This window comes from Lonchura striata, chromosome 5 (genome assembly GCF_046129695.1).
Source record: "Lonchura striata isolate bLonStr1 chromosome 5, bLonStr1.mat, whole genome shotgun sequence".
NCBI classification, from domain to species: Eukaryota; Metazoa; Chordata; class Aves; order Passeriformes; family Estrildidae; genus Lonchura; species Lonchura striata.
Window position 1 is genome coordinate 3,888,182 of NC_134607.1, and position 24,812 is coordinate 3,912,993.

Genomic DNA, 24,812 nt, shown 5'->3' on the forward strand with positions numbered 1-24,812 from the left:
AGTAGAAAATTTCAGTTTGGGCCTCCAAACATCTCGTTTAAGCTTTTTCAGTAGGAATGATGTAAATCTGGGGGGCTGAACTTGCATAAAACTTTCTTAAGGTAGATGAGGTCAGAATAAATCTCAAACTGGAATTGTGCTCAACCTTTATGAGGAGGTTGTCTTTCTTTTATTAGACATGACATCATGAATTTATTTTAATTTTTGCTGCTATCAAAGTGTAAATGTCTCACTGACTCATACTCCATGTCATGCCCTGAGTGTTCTCTTTGTAGCTACTTTCTGTCCAACACTGCTCCATCATCTTTGGCTTGTGAAATGTTTTTAACCTTGTTGTTTTTTATCTAAATTTTGGTGAATTCCTGAGTTCTATGAAGCTCTTTGACTTTTGCAATATTTGTAATCACTCCTACCTGTACTTTGGAATGATCAGTGGGAGTCATCCATGCTTAGTTTACTTCTTGCAGTGTGATTCATGCAGATGCTGGGCTGAGTTCTACCACTTATTTATCAACATCTGCAGTGGGCTGTTCCTCAGAGCAGACACTGTTTTTTCTAACCAGCTGTCCAAGGGCTGTTAACCTGACAAAATTATTATTTCTGAAAAGCCAGTGCTAAGTGTGCAAGTAAACTTTCCTCCTTTAGCAGCAGTTCCAGATTAGTCATCTTTTAAGATATTAGAGGATGTTGTCAGTATGGTCCCATAGATGTTGTTTCTATGACTCTCACTAACTGAATCCAGGAGTACTGCAGAGGCAAAAATTAATGTGCTCCTCTGAGGTGCCAAGTATTTTCCAATGTTTCCTCCTATGTCACTGACTTCTTTTAAGAGATGCAAAGATCACAGGTTTCTTTGAAAAGAAATTATGTATTGCAATGATACCTGCTTAATTTCAGCTCAGGAGAATGATCCAGGACTGTCTTTAACTTCTCAGAACAAAGAAGCCCAAACTGCCAAATGCCTAAATCATCCCCTTCATTTGTTCCTATTGTCTTCAAGATCCTCAAGGTTTTCATTCATGTCTTTCACAATTTGTATTTTAACTTCCCTGGACTGTTTAGTAGCTGTAAAACACATTTTAAAATTATATCCTTGACGTGTGCTTTTTCTTCTTCTTTTTTTTTTTTTTTTTTTTCCTCTTTTTCAGGAAGTATTTTGGAGAAAAGATAGGACTTTATTTTGCATGGCTGGGTTTATACACAGAATTCCTCATTCCATCTTCAGTAGTTGGGATTATTGTATTTCTATATGGATGTGTAACCATTGAAAGTGACATTCCTAGGTAAGCTTATCTGTGATCCATGATTTGTTGTTTTTAAATTATAAGACTGTGCTTTTTCTTATTAATCTGTAGTAATTTATAGTGAGAATAACTGGGTTTAGCATGTCTGAAGAGCAGTGATGTATAATTACCAGCCTTGTGAGCATTACAAACACAGAGACATTGAAGAGGTATTTGAAGGGTACACATTTATTTGACTGGTCACTGTCTCACTTCCTGAAACAGAAATGTGAAGTGAATCCAGTGTATTAAATTAGTTTTCTAAGATATTAATTTGCTTTTTATGAGTGCACATCGCTCACTGCTCAATCAGTCATTGTGTAAAACTCACTGAAATTAATGCAAACGCTGTCCACGACTCTTGGAACACTTGATTCCCATTAAAATCAGACCATTTGTATAAGTAAGATGAACAATAATTACAAGACTTAGCAAATGTCAGCAGATCAAGGGATGTGATTTTGACCCTCTGAGACTCCCCTGCAGGGCTGGGATCCCAGCACAGCAAGGACAGGGAGCTGCTGGAGCCAGGCCAGAGCAGGGACACCAAGGGGAGCAGAGGGATGGAGCAGCTCTGCTGGGAGGAAAGGCTGAGGGAACTGGGATGGTTCAGCCTGGAGAGGAGAAGGCTTTGGGGTGACCTCACTGTGGCCTTGCAGTGCCTGAAGGGAGCCCACAGGGAAGATGGAGAGAGACTCTTGACAAGGGCCTGGAGTGACAGGACAAGGGGTAATGGTTTCACACTGACAGAGAGCAGGGTTAGATTGGATATTGGGAAGAAATTGTTCCTGTGAGGGTGCTGAGGCCCTGGCACAGGGTGCCCAGAGCAGCTGTGGCTGCCCCATCCCTGGCAGTGTCCAAGGCCAGGTTGGATGGGGCTCTGAGCAACCTGGGATAGGGGAAGGTGTCCATGGCCATGGCAGGGGGTTGGAACTGGATGGGCTTTAGGGTTCCTTCCAACTCAACCCATTCTATGATTCTGTATTTAGTCTTCACAGTGTTCCCCTTCTAGACACAAAATAATGATGAGTTTTGTGTATCCTGACGGGAATATGCCACACAAAAACTGCCAAAGTGACACTGTGATGTTAATGTCTACTTCCCAAAAAAAATCATTCCTGTTTGTTGTCTGTGTCTGACTTCTGCTGGAGACAGGATACTGCAGTACTTGTATGCTGATCACACTCATGCCAGTCCCTGAACTGACAGGTTTTAAAATCTACTGCAGTAGGACAAGATTACTGATAAGTAAATGATGAACAACACCACATCTGAGGCAGGGTCTGTTTTCTTAGCTTGATCTGAATAAATCTTGGTGCTTGTCGGGGTGAAAGCTTGTGCTAACATTTAAACTCCAGTGAGATTTATGGATGAGATGTATCTGCAGCACCCTCTGCTGCCTTTTGAAATAGAAAATTACTGTAACAACGTGAAAGCTGGAAACAGCTGCATGCTTTTCAAACCATATAATGTAAACATATTCATAATACAGCTTGATTTGTCCTTTTTTTTTTTTTTTTTTCCATTTGAAGTTGTAGGGAAAAACAATGTTTTTCAGGATGGTCCATAGGAACAATCATAATCACCATATGCCAGCTGTCATTGAAATAATGTGGCAACTCAGCTCATGATCCTGGCAAGGACATTTGAGCTTTGCACTACTCAGTTCCTAAGTAAGACTGTGCAGGTACAAAAGGCTTTCACATCCAAACCTCATGGAAAACACTGAAAGCGTTCTCAGCCCTGACAACAAGTGTTTGGCCTGTTAAAGTGATACTAATAATGTTTTTTTCAAAGATATTTAGAATCCAAATACATACATAGCAAATAAGACTGAGAATCAAAATAACAACCTTACGGTAAAGATTTAGAATCTGTAAAATATCTTTTTTCTTATATTTTTGTGCTGCCACATAAAAAAATGTGCATTTTGATGACAGCACTGAATTTTCTTTGAGACCACTTCGATCTTTCTTTTCAGTGGTTTAAGTCTAATTTGTATCAAATCACATAACTGACTGCAGAGATGCAAACCCCACTTCTGTGTTTGAATTTTGGTTTTTTAGTGTGGTTAGCCTCAATCTTCAGTGATATTGTGTTCCTTAACTCACTAATACAATGCAGTGATCAATCTGGTTGAGTGTTGCATCATTTTCCTGTTGGTAAGGTGCCTATAAGGGTTTAAAAAATTACTATCCATGGCAATGAACCTTGAGGTGTTGTGGTTTGAGAACTCGAAGTCAGAAATACAAATGATTAGGAAAAGTGAAAAAGAAAACACAATACATGCCATAATACAAAAGAAAAACCACTGACAGAGTCAGAATACAACCTGACACCCTTTCTGGTCAGGGTGTTGGTAGGCATCCAAATTGGAATGGCTACAGTCCTCCTGGAAATCCAGAAAAGCCTGAGTCTGGTGTCCCAAAAACCCAGATTTTATGCAGGTAGGAATGCTTGGCACCTCCTTCTGGGCAGAGCATCTCCCAGTGGGATGTTATAGTTCTTATCAGTCATGAAGAGACATTCAATGTTCCATTATCAGCAGATAGCTCCCCTGAGGGAGAATTGGTTATGAAAGAGATAAGGAAAACTGCCCACTTAATACAACTACCATAGAGATGATAATGGAATGTATCTCTCCTTTCAATCTGGGACATGAGGAAACACACAGCTCCTGCTCTCTGCAAGAACAGCCAACAGATATTGCAGACAGCCTGTAATAGCTGTGATGTGCTGCTGGATATCAGCACTGCACATCCACAGTTGGTGAGCTGGGACACTCAGATCACCCTGTGCCTTGTCTGTCACAGCAAAGAGATGTGTGACCAGCGCAATGCCTTCACCATGTGCCCCCTGTGTGACAAGTTCTGTGATTACTGGAACCTCAGCTCTGCCTGTGCCACCGCTCGAGCGAGTCACTTGTTTGACAACCCTGCCACGGTTTTCTTCTCCATCTTTATGGCTCTCTGGGGTGAGTATGGCTTTGCAAGCTAACAGTGCCCTTTGATGTTTGGGCTCTTTACAGCATAGCAAAGTGCTGTTTGATTGATCCCTATGGCTTTTGGAAGCTGGCAATCCTCAGAAGGCCAGGGAGAACTGTCTGTGTTGAGGCTGGGGAAAGCAATATCACTGTCAACAGCAAGCTCTGGAATAAATGGAGTTGTGTAGTTCAGGGAAGAAAAAAATATTCTTTCTTCCTCTTCTGCCATGTCTAGAATCAGAGTTGTCAAGTCTGGAAAAGATCTACAAGATCATCAAGTCCAGCCTTTGGTTGATCTCCACTTGTCAATTAAACCAGAGCACTGAGTGCCATGTTCAGTTCATTAAACATCTCCAATGATGGTGACTCCACCACCTTCCTGGGCAGCCCCTTCCAATGCCAATGGGAAGAAATCATTCCTGATGTCCAACCTGAACCTTCCCTGGCACATCTTGAGGCCATTTTCTCCACAGAGGAAAGGGTGCCATTAATGGCACTTCTAAACTTTGCCATGTTTTTGCTAATTCTTCTTTATTTTCCATCAACATGTCACACCCTTTTAACACCTTCTGCATTTGGAGCCAGAATGTATTTGAGGATTGGTATGAGCAGACAACTGAAAGGGTCTAATTTAAGCATAGTCTCACTACCTTGTGGAACAATTCAGTCACATAATTTTATCAAAACTTTATGGGATTCCAATAGCAATGGGGCTATTTTAATTTTAATTATAATGTATTTTAGAATATCCAATTTAAACAAGCTTTCTTTTCTTTAATGGCAAATATCCCAAATAAATGAATGCATTGCAGTAATAGTCTTGTTGTTTCTGGCCTCACCTCTGCTCTGAAAAGCATTTGTATTGTGCCTGCATTAATTATTGCTGGTATTATGATCTCCTTTACTCTAGAGCTTGTTTATTGTGAATGTTAAATGTGTTATTGCTACTGTAAAATGATTTTTTTGTTTCCCTATTCATTGGTCCCAAAATGAAATTATCATTCTTAGTATGAAACTGAGCAAATATGTTATTCCATTATAGCCATGCCTCAGCAAGGAGTGTGTTATTCTTTGCAAGCCTATTAAGATTTTACAGCTTGTTTTAGAAGGGACTGATTGGTAGCTTGGCATTGGGTGAGGACAACAGAAGGTTTTTAAGGAACTTGCAGACAGAACAGATCATGGAAGCAAGAAATATTTATTTACCAGTTCCTGGAAGCCCTAGAGCAAACTTAGAGAGAATTATGACTGAGAAATAGAAAAAAAAGAGGATGAATTTATAGACTCTGAGAATAATTCATTTTACCACTTCAGATTACAGGGTAGACTGGCAGATTAAGTGTCACCTGCTGCTGTGAAGCTTAAGATAAATAAAATACTATTTTCCTGACAAAGAAACTCTACTGTAAACTGGCATCTATGCAAATGACAATTGCCACTGAACCTCATCCAGAACAATTGTATTGTAGTATCAGCAATGCAAGTGCAAAAGAAAATGTTGATATATCCTTGGACTAAGAAAAATTAGTAGAATCTGTTATGGAACAGAACAGGACAAAAAGTTCCATATGCACTGCTTTAAAAAAAATGCATTTAAGAATAACAAAATTCTTTCACAGCTGTAGCCCTCCGTCAAAAAATGTTTCCCACAGATTAGAAAAGTCTGTTCTTGGGACCATGATAACTGAGCTTGTCAGTTCAAGAAAATGAAGCCGGCACACACAAAGAGCAGCAAAGTGAAATAATGGAGCCTTTACTAACTCTGCCCAGCTTTCCTATCAAGTATTAGATTACACCAAATTTTGCTGCCCTACTACTGCAGGCTGTGCTGTAGCTCAGTCTGTTGAATGGCAGAGCTCACACACACACACCAATTCCAGGTGTGTATTTAAAAGAGCAAACTAAGGTGATCTGGGCCAGTTTCATTTCATGAGGGTGCTGTGCACAGGACTTCTTTCATCTTGCTTGTCTTCTCCCATTCTTCAGAAAGCAGAAGGCTTCCCATGGTTAATATTTCAAAGGAATCATGCTCTTAGTAGCTGCTCTTGATTCCTCATGAAGTGTCATTGTGATTCCAGCAGTCCTGCTGCAAGTGTCCATATTCACAGTAATGCCTGGCTGACTGGGCTTAATGACACTGCTGTTCTGGTGATGAATTTCAGTGTCAGGTGCCTTTATTAGAAGCTTTACAGAATCACAGAATGATTTGGGTTGGAAGGGACTTAAAGCTCATTCAGTTCCAACTGTCCTGCCATGGGCAGGGACACCTTCCACTATGCCAGGTTGCTCAGAGCCACATCCAGCCTGGCCTTAGACACTTCCAGGGATGGGGCAGCCACAGCTTCTCTGGGAAATGTGTGCCAGGGCCTCAGCACCCTCACAGGGAAGAATTTCTTCCTAATATTCAATCTAACCCTGCTCTCTGTCAGTTTAGTTTTTCTGCTGGTGTAAGTCTGTGCAGACGTGCTGATTTCAGAGCAGCTGCTGCATCAAGCCAAGTACGTTCTCATAGAGCTAAATGTGGAACTGAGTTTTTTGTATAACAGGAAAGAATGGAATGAGTAATAGCACCCTATAAAATAACCAAATGTTTTTGTATTTAGGATATCTAAAAACCCTTGAGTTTTCAAACCATGCTAAATATAGCTTTTATATGTTCTTTCTTCTGTAGGGGAGGAACACAGATAGCAACTTTGCTGCTTAATATCTAGATTTGCTTTTCACGTGCTGCCAGTCCTATTTTTAAATTATATTTCTTTCTTATATGATGATACCTGTGAAGAAAATATTTGCAGCTAACTGTTGGGATAGATTATGACTTGTAGAGGCAGGTTATTTTCACAGTTTAGATGCAGTCAAGAGAAGCTAATCTGCTTCTCCATTGCTGTCTCTCTTGTGGGACTATCTACAAGATGTTCAAAGTGATCTAACAGTGTTTTTCACCCACTGAGAAAGTGAGGTGAAGCATAAGAAAATAGAAAACAGTGCCCCCATTTGTTCAGAGTTATAGCTTTTAATTATGAGCAACTAGGAAAGGGCTATACTGGGGAAACAGCAATTATGAGAGGACAGCCAGGAGACTGCAAATATGGGACAACAGTAAAATACCTATTCCTTCTTATTAGTAAAAAAGGAGAGGCAGGAGGCTGAACCAGGGGCCAGTCCTTTAGGGCAAAATCACCATGTCTATGAAGGTAAAAAGCATTTACCTCCACCATTGTAATACATTTCAAAGACTCTTTTTCTCTATATTGCTGAGAGTCCTAGTTATTTCAGTAGCAGGCTAAATTTACCTCAGAATGCTTCACGGTGAATTAAGAGAGATGATGTCTTCCATGGATACCTGCAGTTATGGATTCAGTTCCATTCCCTGACAAGAACTTAACAGTGGCTCTGGACAGCCCATGTTCCATCTTTCTGTATTTTATTTTTAAAGGACAGAAGTTATTGTCCCTGTGGTTTGCTTGAATTCTTTATTTAAAACTGGGCCTGAGGCTGTTTCTTAGTTCTTAAAGTGTCTTGCATGATGGGATTCAAATATCAGTTGAAGCTTACAAGTAACACGAATGTTTAAAATTGTTTAATTCCTTTTAAAGCGACCATGTTCCTTGAACAATGGAAGCGTTTGCAGATGAGATTGAGTTACTTCTGGGATCTAACTGGACTGGAAGAAGAAGAGGTAATTCTCCTTTCCCTGGGCTAATTTACTGTGTTAATTATTCTATAGATGCATATTATATAAGCACTGATGTATAGATGTCTCACTAGTGTTCTGCAGCCCAATGCAGTTCGTGGCTGTGTTTAGATAAAGGACTGTAACTGATACAGTCTTGAATATCAATGTTTATTTTGCAAAGCCTCACTTATATCTTACTGTTCAGCAGTTAATAATGTTAACTTACTAACTTCATTTAATAATTTTAAATTATGAATCTCAGTTCTGAAATTAATAATGAATGTTGAAAAGGATTTATAAGGTAAGAGATCATGTTTTGCTGAGAATACCCATATGCCATTGTACAGTGTAAGTTATCATTTAAGAGAGGATGTAAGTGGTGTTGCTCTAGAATATCTTTAAATGCATTAGGAAAGCCTCACTATCAGGATAAAAAAATAGTTTGGGGGTCTCACTGAATTTATATTCTCACATTCAACAGAGAATAGTGAGAGTTGTGTCTGCTGTGGTGAAAATGTCACAGGTACAGAAAACGAATACCACCTGTATCTCTCAAGGAATTATGGTGCAGTTCCATGTAGGCCCCATTCTATTGCTCATGAGTATTTATTAATTTAAAATGGTTTTTGTTCTCTTCATTATTATCAGATTAATTAAAAATGTTAATATTTTGGGTGGGGCCAATATGCAAGGGTTCTAATTATAGTAAAGAAGGATTATATGATGAATGCTGTAAGAGTAGCCTTTTTTTTTGTGGGAGATGTCAATCCAAATTCCAGCTCTGAATGAATTCAGAACTTGGTGGGAATGAGGAGATGCATGACATTTTTCTCTTTTGTGAGCTGCTCACTTGAAAAGCCTGGTAAATTTTTGCCACCTTGTTTAATTTATACTCTGATTTGAGAAAGAAAAATATATTTTGCAAGGGCATGTGGAAAAGTTATTGATTAGGGAAGCTGGGCCAGATCTGACAGCCTAGTCCAAAAGGTGTGTGGAGTTGCATAATCTTGATGGCTTTGTTTGTGAATGTGACCAAAAATTTTTTTGGATTTTCTCTTAATCATAATCACATTTGTTTGTTTGTTTTTGTCTTTTTCAGGAGCATCCCAGGCCAGAGTATGAAACGAAACTGCTGCAGAAAAAGTTGAAAAATAAAAACATCACAACAGAAAGTACAAATGAGGTGAGATGCAGCTTCCTCTTTTAATTTATGTGGGATTTGTGTTTTGTTATGTTGTGATTATATTTTTGTCTGTCTCTCAGCGGTTGCAAAAGGCACTGTTTGGTGCTCTGAATTAGTCTTTTGAGCTGGTTGGTGGTGCTGCAGTGCCATTGCAGGGCTTTGAAGTCATGTCTTTCAAAGTAAAGCAATTTGAATAGAAATGGGGTTGACAGGTGGTTCAGGATCTAATCTGTAGAGTAGTGCCTGATTCCCAAGAGAATCATCACAGAATTCTTAAAGCAATCCCTCATCCCTCAGAATGACAGTACTTTCTGCATAATGAAGAAAGCAGCTTTTATTATGGTGATTTCATTTCCAAAGGTAACCCTGGTGTCTTTAGTGCTGCTGCAGTTACACAATTGTGAAGTTTTAATGGTATTTCCAGGAAAATGGAAAAATAGTCAGTAGATCATTTTCAGACTGAAGCGGGTTTAGGATTTTTATGGCTATTTCAAACTTTTTTGAACAAAGCCTTTTTTATCAATTTCCTCTTGTAAATTGTTGACTGAGGTTTATTTTCTAAACATTCACAAATTATGTAATCTTGGTCCATTAGGCTTGGTTAACCATTGCTCTTTCCCTGCATTCCACGAGTGCTAGCAAAGTCAATATATTCCAATACCATGTTCAGCTTTCAGGGAGAAAAAAAACAGTTTAATTTGCTTACAGGCTGAGAATCAGCATCCAAAGGAGAGAATTTTCAAGTTTTCAGGTTTGGTCCAAGAAATTTAGCTTATGGAAGAACTTGATTATCCCTTTCTTCTGCTGACCACCGTTGTAAAGTGTTTCCAGAGAATCTTTAATTTCAGTGAGCGTGCCTGTTACTTGTTGTGCCCAACCAAACTCCACAGAAGATCATGGAAATATTCTCAATTATTTTAGTGTGCTTTTGATCCTGACCAATAAGCAGAGACTCACAGAGCACTGCAGAGTCTTACACATTGTACAGCTCTCTTGGCCTTCCAAGTGAGGAATCAAGGACTGTAAAAGTGCAATAAAATAGTTGCTCTTCAGCTTTTTTTTTTTTTTTTTGGCTTAAAGTAAATGGGAACTGGAAACAAGTCAGTCATTGATGCTGTAGAATATTATTATTATCTTGCTTATCTGAGATACATAATTAATTATAAATTAGACATTAATTTAAGGTAAAACAAAAAAGAAATAGAAAAAAGCCCCAAATAAAAATCCCCCAAAACACCAACCAAATGAGAAAACCCCACATCAAAACCCCAAAAATAACTCAAGAAGAAATGTTCAGTGAATAGGCAGAAAACAAGGAACAATGTAAAGATCCAGTGCTACAAAAGTAGGAAAAGCTCCTTTCAGATATCAAGAATCAAAAGGCTAACATGGAATATTTTTTGTCAAATTGCTTTATGTGCCAATGTGGATGGAAAAATTACTGAATTTCTGAATTAATGATCCCCAAATTACTGAAATAAATTCCAAGCAACTGGGCAATTTTCCATCAGTGAACATTCTGGCTTACTAATTTTGTCCAGCAAATGGCAAATTAGTCTGCATTTGGAAGATGTGATGCTCACATCTTTGTACATCAGTGTCTTATGAAATGATGAGATGTTGTTGTGAGATCTGCAGAAGAGGAAAAAACCTAAATATAACCATTCAATTGAACTGTCCTAAGTGTGGAAATGCACCATCACAGGTAGCTTTGGAAGGCCCTTAGAAGTTAGACATTAAAAGTGATGAGTATTTAAGATTACAATAATTATCTGGCCTTATTTTTAGAGATATTAACCTCTTCTTTTTGCAAGACCATAAGCTCAAGATATTTTGTGTGGCAGGTTAATATTAGGGCACAGGTTTCTGTGAGGTCTCTGGCTCAGTATTTGTCTTATTGGGTGGAAGCCAGGGTACAGAACTTGGTCATATTATTAGGGGAGATCTAGTGGCTGGACAGGCATCAAAGTAGAGATGTCTCTGTAGTTAAAAGATTCAATCCTCCTAATTTCTTGGTTTTGTGTGAATACACAGATGTCTGTGAGGTCTCTATCTCTTCATGTTTTGGTTGACAGTCTAATGTCATGGCATAAGTCTCTGTGAAGTTTTCTCCTGAATGTTTTTAGATAACTAATGCAAATTAAAGGCATATCTTTTTTGGTGTGGCTGGTCAACAACTGTAGTGTGCTGCATTAATATCAAAGGACTGGCTCTGGTGCTGCCGCCTAAAACTTCTCATTACTTATTTAACATGAAGTCAGAAGTCTTCAATTCAGCAGCTGTGGCTTGTTGGGATAGAAATGATGCCAAAGGGTGGCTATTGAGAGAATACTGGTCTGGAGCTTACTTAAAGGCATATATTTCTATAAAATTACTGGCTTGTTGCCAGTATGTTAATTCCTCTGTTCCAGTGAGGAAGTGACTGGTTTTATGACAAGAAGCAGCTTTTATGTGCAAATCTCTATGTACAGTGCATTTTTTTTTCCCTTGCCTTACTCCAACAAGGAGTTCTTGTGAAGCTAATTGGGTTATTTTTGCAATGAAGAGACAGTGGTTTGTTTAGGGGCTGCTTTTGTGATTGTACGAGAAAAGTGACACCACTTACATCCTCTCTTAAATGATAACTTGGGAATACACGTTCAGAGGAAACCAGCAGACAGTTTTCTCTCTCTGCTGTTCAAGTCATTAACTTTAATGAATGTGGAAGATGCCCAGCACCTGTCAGGGTCAGTAAACATATGAGTCACTCTACCCAGGCAGCAAATTCCAAATCAGCCTGATGAGCCTGGCAAGACAAAGTATAACACATCTAATGTATTACTTGCCCAGTGGGGTTTGTGTTCTAGAATACAGCTTTCATACAAAACACCACTTGGGTGTGTTTTTGCTACTCGAGTAAGCAAAGAACAAAATTTCACCCTCCACCACCCTGTTCAGGATGTTCAAATAAATATTTTATTGGTTATTTGGAGAGTGAGTAAGAAACTGTGAGGACTCAGAGAGCTTCACAAAAGATGAGTGAACAATAACACCCCAAGGTTCTATTATTTCAGGAGAGATTTCATTTACACCTAAAGGAGTTGAAACATTTGTGCGAAATGCCTCAGGTTAAGTAGCATAAGATAAATAGACAGTCCTTATGAATTACAACATTGATTTTAGAAAATGACAAGTTCTAAGTGACTGATTTGGGAAATCTGGAGTGACCTGTCTTGTAGTCAGTATTACTATTTAATTCTTTATGGTCACATGCTATTTACAAGGATGTGCAGTGATAGCACAAGAGGGAATGATTTACACCTGATAGAGACCAGGTTTAGATTAAATATTAGGATGAAATTTTTCCCTGTGAGGGTGGTGATGCCCTGGCACAGATTGCTCAGAGAAGCTTTGGCTGCCCCATCCCTGGAAGTGTTCCAGGCCAGGCTGGATGGAGCTCTGAGCAGCCTGGGCTAGTGGAAGGTGTCCCTGACCGTGGCAGAGGGTTGGAACTGACTGATCTTCAAGGTCCCTTCCATTCAAACCATTCTGTGATTCTCTGATAGAAAAGCTTGCCATGTATTGCTCCATTCATGAACATCAAAAGCCATTTTTGTCCTTGCAGCAGAGATGGATTACACACATGTATGAATGCATGTGTCTATAATACATTCATGCAAACACAGCAGATGCAAGATTTGTAATGAAGCAATTAATGGTATATTTTGTTTTTTTCTTAAATGAACTATAACACGGAAGATGTGGATAGAGATATTTAATGAATAGGGTTAAGTTACTGTATGTGCAGAATGTTAACTGAAAATGTGGTGGATATTTGCAATCTTCTGAGAAGTTCTTCTCTCTCTGCAGTAGTGGAATCCTCAATGGAATTACACACAGGTCAGGAAATGAAAATTGGTCTTGTGCCTGAAAACATGCAGATGGGGCTAGATCCAACTCTCACTGGAGCTGATGGAAAGCCTCCCAGTAATTTCTGTGAGAGATGGATCAGGCTGTGACTCCTTTTCATTAAATGTTCAGCTGATCTGGCAAACATGATTCAATATGATGTGTAGATGTGTGTATATATATAAGTGTGTGTTTGTTCTTATCTTTCGTATTTGGCAGGAAAGTGAATAACTCATTCTACATATTTCTCAAGGAAAATTTTCTTTATAGAAAAAAAAGGGCTTGTCTCTTGGCTTGTGTCCTGACTGGGAGCAAACCCTAGCAGTAATAGATTACGGCATTTTGTCTTTCCTTTAATTAATTTTAAATATTATATTGGCAGAATCAATTATTCAAATAGTTAATTCAGCTGGTAATTGAAACAAAAAAAAAAGTTGTTTCTTTCTGAACTATCATTTCAGTTAACAACTGAATTAAAGCAAGCTGGTTTGAAGAGGAGAGTCTCTGGTGTAAAGGATGATGCAGATAAATATCAAGTAGAATTGTACACTGCTAATACTTTATGTATCTATTTTTAAATTTTCAACATGTCAAAACATGAAATAAAAATTCTTGCTAGTATTTGATTCTTTACCAATTTTCCTTAAGCATATCTCCCACAAGGACTAAAAACCCTTTCAGATACTGGAGCCTATCTCTTCATTGAGCAAGTCATTGATAAGATTAACTAAAGAAAAAAGCCACTCTTATTATTGTATATATTAGCAGAAACTCTGTAGAAGAAACCAAGATAACTGGTGATAAATACTAGTTTGAACAATCAGAATTATAAAAGAACTTTAAATATGCTCAGGGTTCTTTAACCCCTAATATTTTAGCATTAATTGAACCATATTATTAGTATGATAAAGCCATCAATTTGATACAATATTTCTTAAACTGGCCGGTGTCTTCCTGGCCTCTTTCATGTCTTTACTTTAGGAAATATCTTTCTAAGCATATGAGATACTAAGATGAATATATAATGAATTAAATTTTTTTCCTTTTTGACTTATTTATTGCATCATTAACTTCTGAAAATAAAAAATTACTGAATGAAAATAATAGAATGGCTGAAGATGAATGAGGACACATGATTGTAATCTTACACAGAGATTTCATCCTCTTTTTTGTACCTGTATTTGTTATAATTCTGCTTCTTTTGATGTTTATTTGAATTTTAGGTTCTGGAAGTTTCATACCAGAGTATTCATAAGCAGAATTTATGAAGGCTTTCAGGATTTTATGTAGTCCAAATAACTACTCCTGTTGAAAGATGTGCTCTCAAACTGTGTTACTCAGGATAGTATCCAGTCAGGTTATGGATATCTCCAAGGATGGAGATGGTAACATATTTCTGGACATGCCCTGACTGTCCTCATTGTGTGAAAGCTTCTCATTATACCCAGCCTAAACCTTTCTGCTTTCAGTTTAAGCCCATTGTCTCTTGTACTTCCAGCATTAAACATGGTGAAGAGCCTGGCCTTGTCTTTTGATGGGCTCCTTAACTGTGCTGAGCAAGCCTTGTTCCTCAGTTTCTCTCCCTTGGACACATTCTCTGCCCTTGACTTATATAAGTAGTGCCATTAATGGTTTCTACTGGAAGGTCCAAAACAATATTTTAGATACAGGCTAACGAGTTCTGAAAAACTGAGGTAATCTCTTCCCTGGACCTAGTCATTGGCACAGCCCAGGTGCTGTTGGACTTCACTGCCAGGGCACACTCCTGACTCCTGTTCATCTTGTTTTCTGCAGATACCAAAGGTTCTTTTCACTAGAGACAGTTCTCCTCCAAGGAGTTTTCTGTTTCAAAAGCATTTGCTCTTGATGAAGTTCAGGAGGTTAGGAGAGACCTGTTCCTTCAGTCAGTCCAGCTCTCTCAGGATGGCAGCTGCATGTTTAGGAAAGCTGACCATCTCTTGGTCCCACCCCAGTCTGAAGTCATCATGCAGGAGCAAGCATTCTAGCACCTTCTCCTGGTCCCTTCTATAAAGCAGGGTGGTTTTAGAATGACCACAGCAGTACTCCAACTGTTACAGGTTTCCAGGCACACTTAGTGACTAACACCCTCTGAGCAAACCATGGAACTCACCTTTTGCTGAAGTCAAGGCAATGGCATGGACAAGTCTCCTCTTGCCCACTGGTCCAGTCATTTTCCCCACAGAAAGCAGCCAGGTTGGTGCAGGAAATGATTCACCCTTGGTAAATCCAGAATGACTCTTCACAAATACTGACTTCTCCTTATGTGTTTAGAATGGGTTTCTTCACTTTTCACGATACCAAAGTGAGACTTACTTTGATTCCTTCATTATTCCTATGTCCTTTCTGTGAGGATGGACACAAGATTGTTCTTTCTCCTGTTGTCGAGGCCCTTCCCTCATCTTGGTATCCTTACAGAAATGACAGAGATCAACTTACAATGATATCAACCTGTTCATCTATCTTCCATTCTTTTTCTTCAAAGTTATAAGTAAATTAAATCACTGCTTCTCTTTCCCAAAGGAATAACTGTGGGGCTTTTTTGGTGGCTTGTTTTTTTTTTCCTAAGCAGCTAAAAGCTGTTAAATTAGGAATACTAGATACTTTTTTATTCAACTGTTGAAGGCTGAACAGTGCAGATGAGAGCAAGGATTATAAGAAAATGGTCTCTTACACTTGTGAGATTCTTTCTGCTAAAAAGTAATTTTAAACAAAAATAGTGGTCTTTGTTGGAAGAGTGTTTTAACCCTAGAAACAAGAGGAGGTAGGGCTGCTGTTTACTGCTCTTATTTGTGTAACTTTTTAAGATTTTGGCTGAAGGAAGCAGCCTCTCTAGGGCAGTGCTATAGCTTGCATTGTTTAATCATGGAACTCCAACCCAAGCTTATGATTAAAGCTAAGCACAGGCTTCAGCATCCTGGATACGGATACAATTAAGTGCTTTTTCTGAATTGTGGCCTAAGCTACTTACTGACAGCATTCAAGATGATGCAGGTCGCTTTCTTATTAAACAGGATGGAAAGACTAATTTCTACAGGTTGTATTCATCAGTACTTGAAATTAAGGGTTGTTCTGCCTGAGTAAGTGATAAAGTCCTTAAGTCTGCACTTACTGGCTTGCATTGTACCCTGTCAAAGACTGTCATAACAGGTTGGAGTGCCACAGCAAATTTTCAGGCTGAAAAATCTCCAGAAGTTGGCTGTTTTTGATTTAATGTACTAAAAAAAACTATTAAGAAAAAAACTAGAGTATTCTCCCTGTCCTGTGAGCACCAACCTGTATCTTGGAGTATATTTTTTACCTTCTGTTGAGCACATTTATTGGGTAAATTTCATGCTATTTATCTCCTACAAAAGCCCAGATTTGGGACAAAATTTACAGAAATTGGCTGTGGAAACAAGGATCAGTTAAGTTAGTTGCCAAGAATTTTTTTATTTGATGCATACTGAAATCCTGTCTGCAATTTTAAAGAAATAAGCTGCATTTACATTCAGTTCCTTTGGGCATCCATCCCACAAAGATTGAAATTCCACAAACTCCAAGCTTAAAGAGCTAAGGAACTCAGTTTGAACTGCTCAGTTTTTGATTGGAAAACACTTGTCTGCTGATCTGCTGATTTTTGTGTTTCACTTGATTTAGAGATGTGATGGCATTGTTTTTAAAAGCCCCTACACACTGTGGTATTTAATGTAGTAAATAAACTTGACACCAAGGGGATCAGAGAGAGGGATGGTGTGGCAAGCACATTTCTCCCCCTCTCAGGATTCTTCATAGAGGTGCACAGAGAGAAATGAAAGAGAAAACAATTTCTCTTTCTGCTCCTTGTTTTTCCCATATGGAATGTGTTTGGAGAATTGTTTACCTGGGGTGAGTGCTTGATTGGATTCTGGTGAGGATTGTTTGAGCCTGATGGCCAATCCAACCCACCTGGGGCTGGGCTCTCAGAGGGTCACGAGTTGTGTTGGAGTCAGAGAAAGTAGTATGTAGTTTTAGTATCTTCCTTTTATATAGCATATTGATGTATTTTAGCATAGTTATAATAAAGAAATAATTCAGCCTACTGAATTGAGTCAGACATCACCATTTCCCATTGGATTCGCCTGCATTAACAATAGGATGGAGCAGCTCTGTTATGAGGAAAGGCTGGGAGAGTAGAAATTGTTCAGCCTGGAGAGGAGAAGGCTTTGGGGTGACCTCACTGTGGCCTTGCAGTGCCTGAAGGGAACCCACAGGGAAGATGGAGAGAGACTCTGGACAAGGGCCTGGAGTGACAGGAAAGGGGGAATGGTTTCACACTGACAGAGAGGAGGGTTAGATTGGATATTGGGAAGGAATTCTTCCCTGTGAGGATGGAGAGGACCTGGCACAGGTTGCCCAGAGAAGCTGTGGCTGCCCCATCCCTGAAAATGTTCCAGGCCAGGCTGGATGGGGATGTGAGCAGTCTGGTCTGGTAAAACGTGTCCCTGCCCATGGCAGGGGTTTGGAATGAGGTTGAGATTTAAGGTTCCTTCAAACTCAAACCATCCTATGATTGTAATTAGTGATTAATTCTGTGACTTTAATTTGCCCAGATGTTTTGTGGAGTCTCCAGAGGCCTGAGAAACCTGCTCTCAATGACCCTGCTCTAAGCAGGAGAATGAACTAAGCTGATCTCCACAGGTCCTTTCCAACTCCAGTTGTGCAATTCTTTGAAATGCAGGAATGAAATGATTCAAACAAGTGCAGACAAATTGGTTTGTCCACAATAGGCGTATTTTGAAAGAAAATATAATTTGAGCCTTACTAGACGTACTTGAGCAATGCGATGAAATGTGACTTGGGTTTACTAAAGGCAGATTAATAACCATACCATCTAAACTTGTGTGTTTGATTAATGATATAATGGATTCCCTATGGAAGGGAAATGCAGTGTACTTCAGTCAACCACTTCTTAAACTTCACTTGCTTTGAATGTGTGAAAATAGTGTTAGTTCTTACACCAAACTTACTTGTATTGTTTATGTAAATGGTATTATTTGTTTCATCTAGAAATGTAAGCAGTATTTTGTTATGTTTACATTGTGTCTGGAACTAAGTTAATTTTGTGAAAGGTAATACTGAACTTTAAACTAGGCTTTAGGGTTTTTACTAGCTAACACAATCTCTTAAGGCACTTAAAATATAATTCTACTTACTTAAAACTAAAACTTACATATTTATTTCATGTCTGTGTGGCTTAATATATTTTAATTTTTCTAAATTCAATCCCTGTATTCTTTTCTCTCTCTGAGGGACTCAGACCTTTCTATTTTATGTATTCCAACATCAGCTTAAGAGGTGGCACATTCCTCCTGCAGTCTCAGAGGGTCTGTGTTTGGCCTGTTTTAGGGAGGGATGCTGCTTGCTGAGTCTCAGGTTTGAGGTACAGCACCAATTACAGGTGTCAGGAATGCAGACTGGGGGATGAATGGAATTAAATTAATTCTAATTTTATATAGGACTAAGCTTTCAAAAGAACTTAAGCATCTTTTCAAAACATGAACGAAGAGCTGAGGCTTATGTATGCCTTCATAAGTACAGCTCAGGAAAGATAGTCTAATGATTTGAAAAAGAGAAAGAGTACAGAAATAATGTCATATCAGGCACACTGGTTTCTTTGTCACAACATGACAATATTACATAAAGCTGATTAAGTGAGAAAAGATTTGTATCAACCACTTACTGTCTGTAATAAACCACTAGCTAGTAATACTCATTTTCATCTCAAATTATTCAAGTTGCGGCATTTTACATTTTTATTTAACTTAGGTTTATTTGTTGGATTGTTGCTATTGTTCACCTGGCTAACTTTCTTTTGTTTACCTGTTAAGGCTCTTTTGTGTCACTGTTTCTCTAAGCCTCAAACAAGAACCTCATACACTGAGGTGTCTGTCTACAGTTGACAATAAGATAATTCTAATTGGTGATGTCACTTGTAGGAAATCTTTTAAAAATCCTTTAAAGCAACAAGTTGATAAAGTCACAGTGTTGTGAGTTGTTTCAAATAAAATTATATTGAATAGTAGGCTCAAGTTCCTTCAGGCTATAGCTGAAGTTTTTAAATTTAGTAACAATAAGAAGTTAAGACAAGTTATATTCAAAATGAACAGATCTGATTGGGGTCTAAATGCAGGCAAGGCTTCAGTTCTCTTGAAATTCTGCTTATAAAGAAACACTGAAAATGCTCATATTGAAGGATGAGTGAATGAATTAGGTCACTGAGCTCATGTAGTGATAATTTTCTTTAAGGAGGATTTTAAAAGCAATCAGAATGCTAAAATGCAGTGGATCAAAAAAAAAAAAAAACCCAAAAAAACTATACCATGGGAAAAAGAATGAGAGCAGGAGTAAGCAATAAATGTTAAAAGTCCAGTCTAAGCTAAATTTTGCAAAGGAAATTTTTTAAAAAGTGAAAAAAATAATTAACAAAAACCAAATCAGAGAACCCCAAGGAAACCATAGATGCACATACACAGAGAAGAAAAAGGAATGGAGAAGGGTGGGCACTGTTCAGTGGAACAGCTTTTAAAGGTAATCTAGTTATGGTATTAAAATTAATCAAAGCTGTAGGATGATATAGATTAGTCAGGATCTCTTGAAACCTTCCAGTCCACTTCCCTGATCAAAGCAAGGCCAACTTTGGAACAGTTTGCTTAAGGCCTTGTTCACTCACCTTCTCGCAGTTCCCAAGGATGGGGATTCCCAGCCTTTCCATGGAACGTGCTGCAATGTTGGACTGACCTCATTGTGAGGAGTTTCTGTGCTCACTGGAATTTTCCCTGTTGCAACTTGTGTCCATTGCTTCTCAACTCATCACTCTGCACTTCCAAGAGGGTTCTGGCTCTGTCTTCCCTACACCCTCCTTCTAGGCAGTTTTCTACAGCAATTACATCTTCAGCCTCTGTTTTTTTAAGGCTGAACAAGTTCACCTCTTTAAGCCTTTCCTTCTAGGTAGAACTATATTCCCATGACTAACCATCCTGAGGACTTTATGCTTAACTTGTCACTGGATATAAATGTCTTTCTTCTACTTTTAAAGGTCTTTAGATGCAGTCTTGGAAGAGCTCAGTTCAGTCCACCAAACCAGGCTGTTAATGAATGTTTTCAACTGTATTTGTCTGAGTATCTGCCTTTGGAAAACAACAAGCTGTCATCCCAAGCAGGGATGTTGTGCTCTGAAATGTGCCATATACATCTATGCTGGTAATATTTAATGTATAGTTCTGTGGTTGACACAATTAAAAGGTCTCTCATTGAAAGAAGCAATTAAAACAAACACCAGCAAGAAAAAAAAATAGTTGACTCTATAACAACACAAAATGCAAAATGACAAGGAAGCATAGTATATGTTTTTACTGTTTAGTATCATAGAGGAAAATTCCAAACAGGCAGAAATATATTTACCACTTGAGGGAAGTACTGTACCAGCAAATGTGATAAGAAAGATTCTACTTTTAGAGACTGGAGTATCACAATATTGTCATGGTTTTCACAACCTGACTACTAACATGATTGAAAGCTGCTTAAAAGTTCTTAAGCCAATTAGCATTATCTTTTCATTATTAAATCAGCCACATCTTGTAGATGTAATTGGCCCATTTTAATTTCTAGGGCTTGTACTTCATACTGACAGACGGCAATGCATGCATTAAGTTTTATGTGGTGAGCAGGAAAGTGTTTTATAGGGAATGTAAAAAGCTCTTATGGAACGGAGAGGTATTCCTTAACTGGGTTGTATATCATCAGGGTTTTAATAAATTTGATTAAGGACCTGATTATGCAATTCCTTTCTTCAGAGCCCTTACTGAAATCAAAGGGAGAGGTACAGATGGAAAGCTTGCAAGACAAAGTCTTGGCATGAGAGAGCATTAAGAAAAGTTTTATCTTGGAATGCAGACTCGTAGCATCTTTATTTATCACAGCATTAAAAGTAGATAATTATCAAGAGTTCTCAACATCTCACACCCATCATTATCCTTTTATTAGAAGTTAGTGGTTTTGCCTTAATTATTTGATGGAAATTACTTTGTGGCCTAAGTCCACCAAAGTGGAGGGCTGTTGGTTTACTTCACCTGATTTAGCGACAGGCGGTTAGAGATCCTGATTGTGCAGCTGGTAGAACCTTTGGAGGTTTTGATAAAAAAAAGATTATGAACAAAGAATGTTAAACCATGGAGTTTTTCATAAGCTTTTTCATGTACATGATTTTACCACCAGTACTAATCTTACTAACTGGGGCCAGTCACAGCAGTAAAATTAACAGGATATAGAAGGAATAAGATCTGTGAGTCATAAGGATTGTGTCAAGCTTTGAGAGCTTTGTGTAATTTACTGAGACAGTTTATTTTTGACAAAGAAACTGGCACAATCAATATGCATTTGATTTCAAGTATATTGATTCCAGATTTTCCTTTAAAAGTTAGTTAAGTAAGCTTTTTACTCAATAGCTTTCCTTTATAGTACTGTTTATGAGAATGTGGAGCTTCTCAGAAGAAGAGTAGGAATAGTTCTCCTTATTAATATTGTATGTCTATATTTTAAAAGATTTTATGTGAATAGTAAATTGGCAGTGAATTATCTTGAAGTGCATAATTAGTTTTTTCTGTGCCTGGACATTAATGAACGAGTTGGTGAGGATCATCTTCTATTTAGATCACAGTAGTGAACACTAAAAGAAGACAAGGAATGTCTGATATCATGAGCTTTATTTTCCATTTTTATTATGAAATCTCCTTTAGGTGATTGCACCAAAGGTGTGGCAGTGTTAATACAAGGGTTTGTAGCATTGATGTTTTCTCACTGAAATGCTGCACATTCCAGGCTTAAAAACCAGGTCAGGGATTCAGAAATTTAAAGTAATCTTGATTTTTATTGCATTCTAAGTCTGACTATTTAAACTTGCATTTAGTATTCAGTAAAGCTGAATATACAGCTTTGCAGTATAGAAAAATATTACTGATGGGTGTTTATTATTTTCTGAAACATCCAGTGTATCTTCTTTGTATCTCAATGCAGAATAAATGCCATATCTTTATGGGCCCCTAGGAATCTGGCTTGCACATTTGTATGCTGCAAAAGTCTATGTGGTCTCATAATAACTACACAAGTAAAAATTGGAATGTTTTCTTCTTAACTGTCCTCTTTCAGTACCTGAAAGGTACCCACAAGAATGATAGAGAGAATATTCACAAGGGCCTAGAGTGACATGAAAAGGGGGAACGGCTTCACTCTGACAGAGAGCAAGTTTAGATTGGATATTGGGAAGAAATTCTTCACTGTGACGGTGGTGAGGCCCTGGAATAGGTTGCCCAGAGAAGTTGTGGCATGTGTAGGTTGCAGCTGGGGCTGCTATATTTGAAGTCTTCACAGATGTGCCTATATTTAAAAAAAAACCCTTTATTTTTCCCATGTAGCCTGCTGGCTTCCATTATCAATATTAATGATACCTGGGGGGATTTAAGCAGTGCTGATCTTCCCCTTGTTATTGGAGGCAGAAGGGAAGGACTAAAGTCCTTCTACATACATGTAATTCTTCTTAGGGCTGGAGAAATGTGTTCATCTTGTTGAGTCTGAAGTTCTGCATGAGCTTGTAATTTGTGATGGTGACTTGCAAGAGTTGCTTCATGACTCTGCTGCTAAGATTTGGCCAGCACACCTCTCCTTAGTCAGATTTTCTTTAGGAAGAGGCAATTATTTTTTCTGTATTACTCTGCAGCCAGTAATGATTGGTAAATAGAGATAAATCTCTTTTTCTTGTATGTAACTGTAGGAAAATCTTGTGCAGCACAGTCTCTACTTTTGGGAAGGTGATAAGACCCTTATAAAGTTTTATAAAGAACTGTTATTGTGTCGTGGGCTGGAAGAGAAGGGCAAACTTGTGGACAAATTTGGGGTGTTGGGGCTGAAACTATCCAAGATGCTACCAAAAAGGCAGGGATTTGTAGGATATGGTACAGTGCTGCTTGATTATGGGGAACTGCAGAGATGTTCCCATGTTCTGCATGAGCAGTGAATGCAGGAATTCCATTGAGCAACACCACTGGAGAGCCTTTGCATGGTACTTTTGTACTGGTTCATGTGTTCCTGTCTCTTTGGAGAGATGTCTGGTAATAACTTTTTGGATTTGTTTATAATTTAAAGAAGATGGACTTGAGGAGGTTATAGCCATGGGAATCATTAAACTTAGAATGAGAAGTAGAGATTTATGTAATAACTGTAGCAGAGGCAAGGACAAAAAGAATTTGGCTTAGAGGTAGGGGTGATGAAAAGAAGATTGAAAGACAAGGTATAAATGAGCCAAAACATGACAAATATGTAGTCAGGTGCAACTTCAAGATGTTGTTTTTAGAAACAACAATGTGCTTTCATACAACTCTTAATTTCCTGGTGTTATTGTGAATTTAACATCAGAAAAAATATGATGTAAATAGGAGGAATTTCACTCATTACTTAATCTGCCTCTTGCTTTCTGTAAGTAAGAAGTTTTCATTTAATATCAGGAGAAACACTTCCTTTAATCTTCTTTAATTCTGTGGATGATTTCAGTGTGAACTGATCTTCAGGTGAAAAGTATTCAAGACTGTTTTGCACAACCTCATGCCTGGTAGTAGAATGAGCTTATTTATTTTAGAAGTAATACAGAGAGATCCTGTTTTTAGCTACTAATTTTTTTCCCTGAGGTTGAGACCATTCCTGCAAATGGAGTTTATACTTTACACATACTCCAACACATACTGGGTACATTTCTGCTTAAGCATTTTGTCTTGAGCCTCACTCTGCTTGTCAAAACCATGATCACTTCACACAGAGCTCTGTGCTGAATATGAACTCCATTAGGAATGAAGGTTGGAATTATGTGAGGAATATACTGGCTTTACTGAACTTCTATCACCACAGACAACTTAAGTGCATCCAGTCTGGAGTTGTCCCAATATTTCTAATGGTCCCAGCCTGTTCCTGATTTATGTGAGCCACCACTTCTGAATGAGACCTTGATCTCCACAGTGTAAATCTGTAGTAATTCACAAGGTCTAACTGAGGCTGAACAAAGCCAAGTGTTGGGTCCTGCCCTTGGGTCACAACAACCCCCTGGAGCAATTTTCTCTATAAAAACTCTAAACAAAATTTAAAACCCAGTCCAATGATTCTGGATTTAAAATTTAAAACCCAGTGATTCTGAATTTCCAGAGGTTTTTTATGCATGTTAGAGAGAAGACTTTGAATTTTGATCCCTCACTAGTAGAATATTATAATTATATATATATAATAATGTTTCTTAATTAAACTGCTACTTCCCATATTAATCCTTTCACTGATAAAAGTCCAGTCAAGCAAGTCTTGCAGTCACCAGTCCAAAGCTCCACAAAAGATGTTCCTGGTCCACATGAAGCATTTTAATTTTGTATTTGTGTCCAACTAGCAGGCATTTGCCAAATAGAGAGACATCAGTAATTCTCTATTCAGGGACAAGACTGTTATACATAATCCTGGAAAGTCAGAAAACAACATCACTTTAATAATTGTTCCTAAATCCCTTTAGGATATAATGAGAGGTCTACAAAATTTAAATATTTGATTTGTACTTATGTATCATTTTGTGCATTTTTCTAGCTAGTTTCTGTTCTTATTCCATTCTAATTATAATTATATATTTTCACTTTCACTACTGCTTTTAAACACTCAAGGAAAAACACAGACCAACTCTAACTCCATATTCTGCAGCATTCAGCTAGAGTTTCAGCTCTTAGCCAGACCAAATTTATG

The 24,812-nt window shown here is 38.2% G+C and overlaps 1 protein-coding gene across 1 annotated transcript in view; it reads left to right on the forward strand.

Annotated features, from left to right (window-relative positions):
- Positions 1–24,812, forward strand: part of ANO2 (anoctamin 2) — a 131,377-nt gene that overhangs the window by 53,164 nt on the left and 53,401 nt on the right. Inside the window, exons 11-14 of the mRNA XM_031503685.2 lie at positions 1,149–1,283; positions 4,097–4,257; positions 7,863–7,945; positions 9,042–9,125. Coding sequence (XP_031359545.2) covers positions 1,149–1,283; positions 4,097–4,257; positions 7,863–7,945; positions 9,042–9,125 — 463 coding nt within the window. The remainder of the gene's footprint in view (positions 1–1,148; positions 1,284–4,096; positions 4,258–7,862; positions 7,946–9,041; positions 9,126–24,812) is intronic.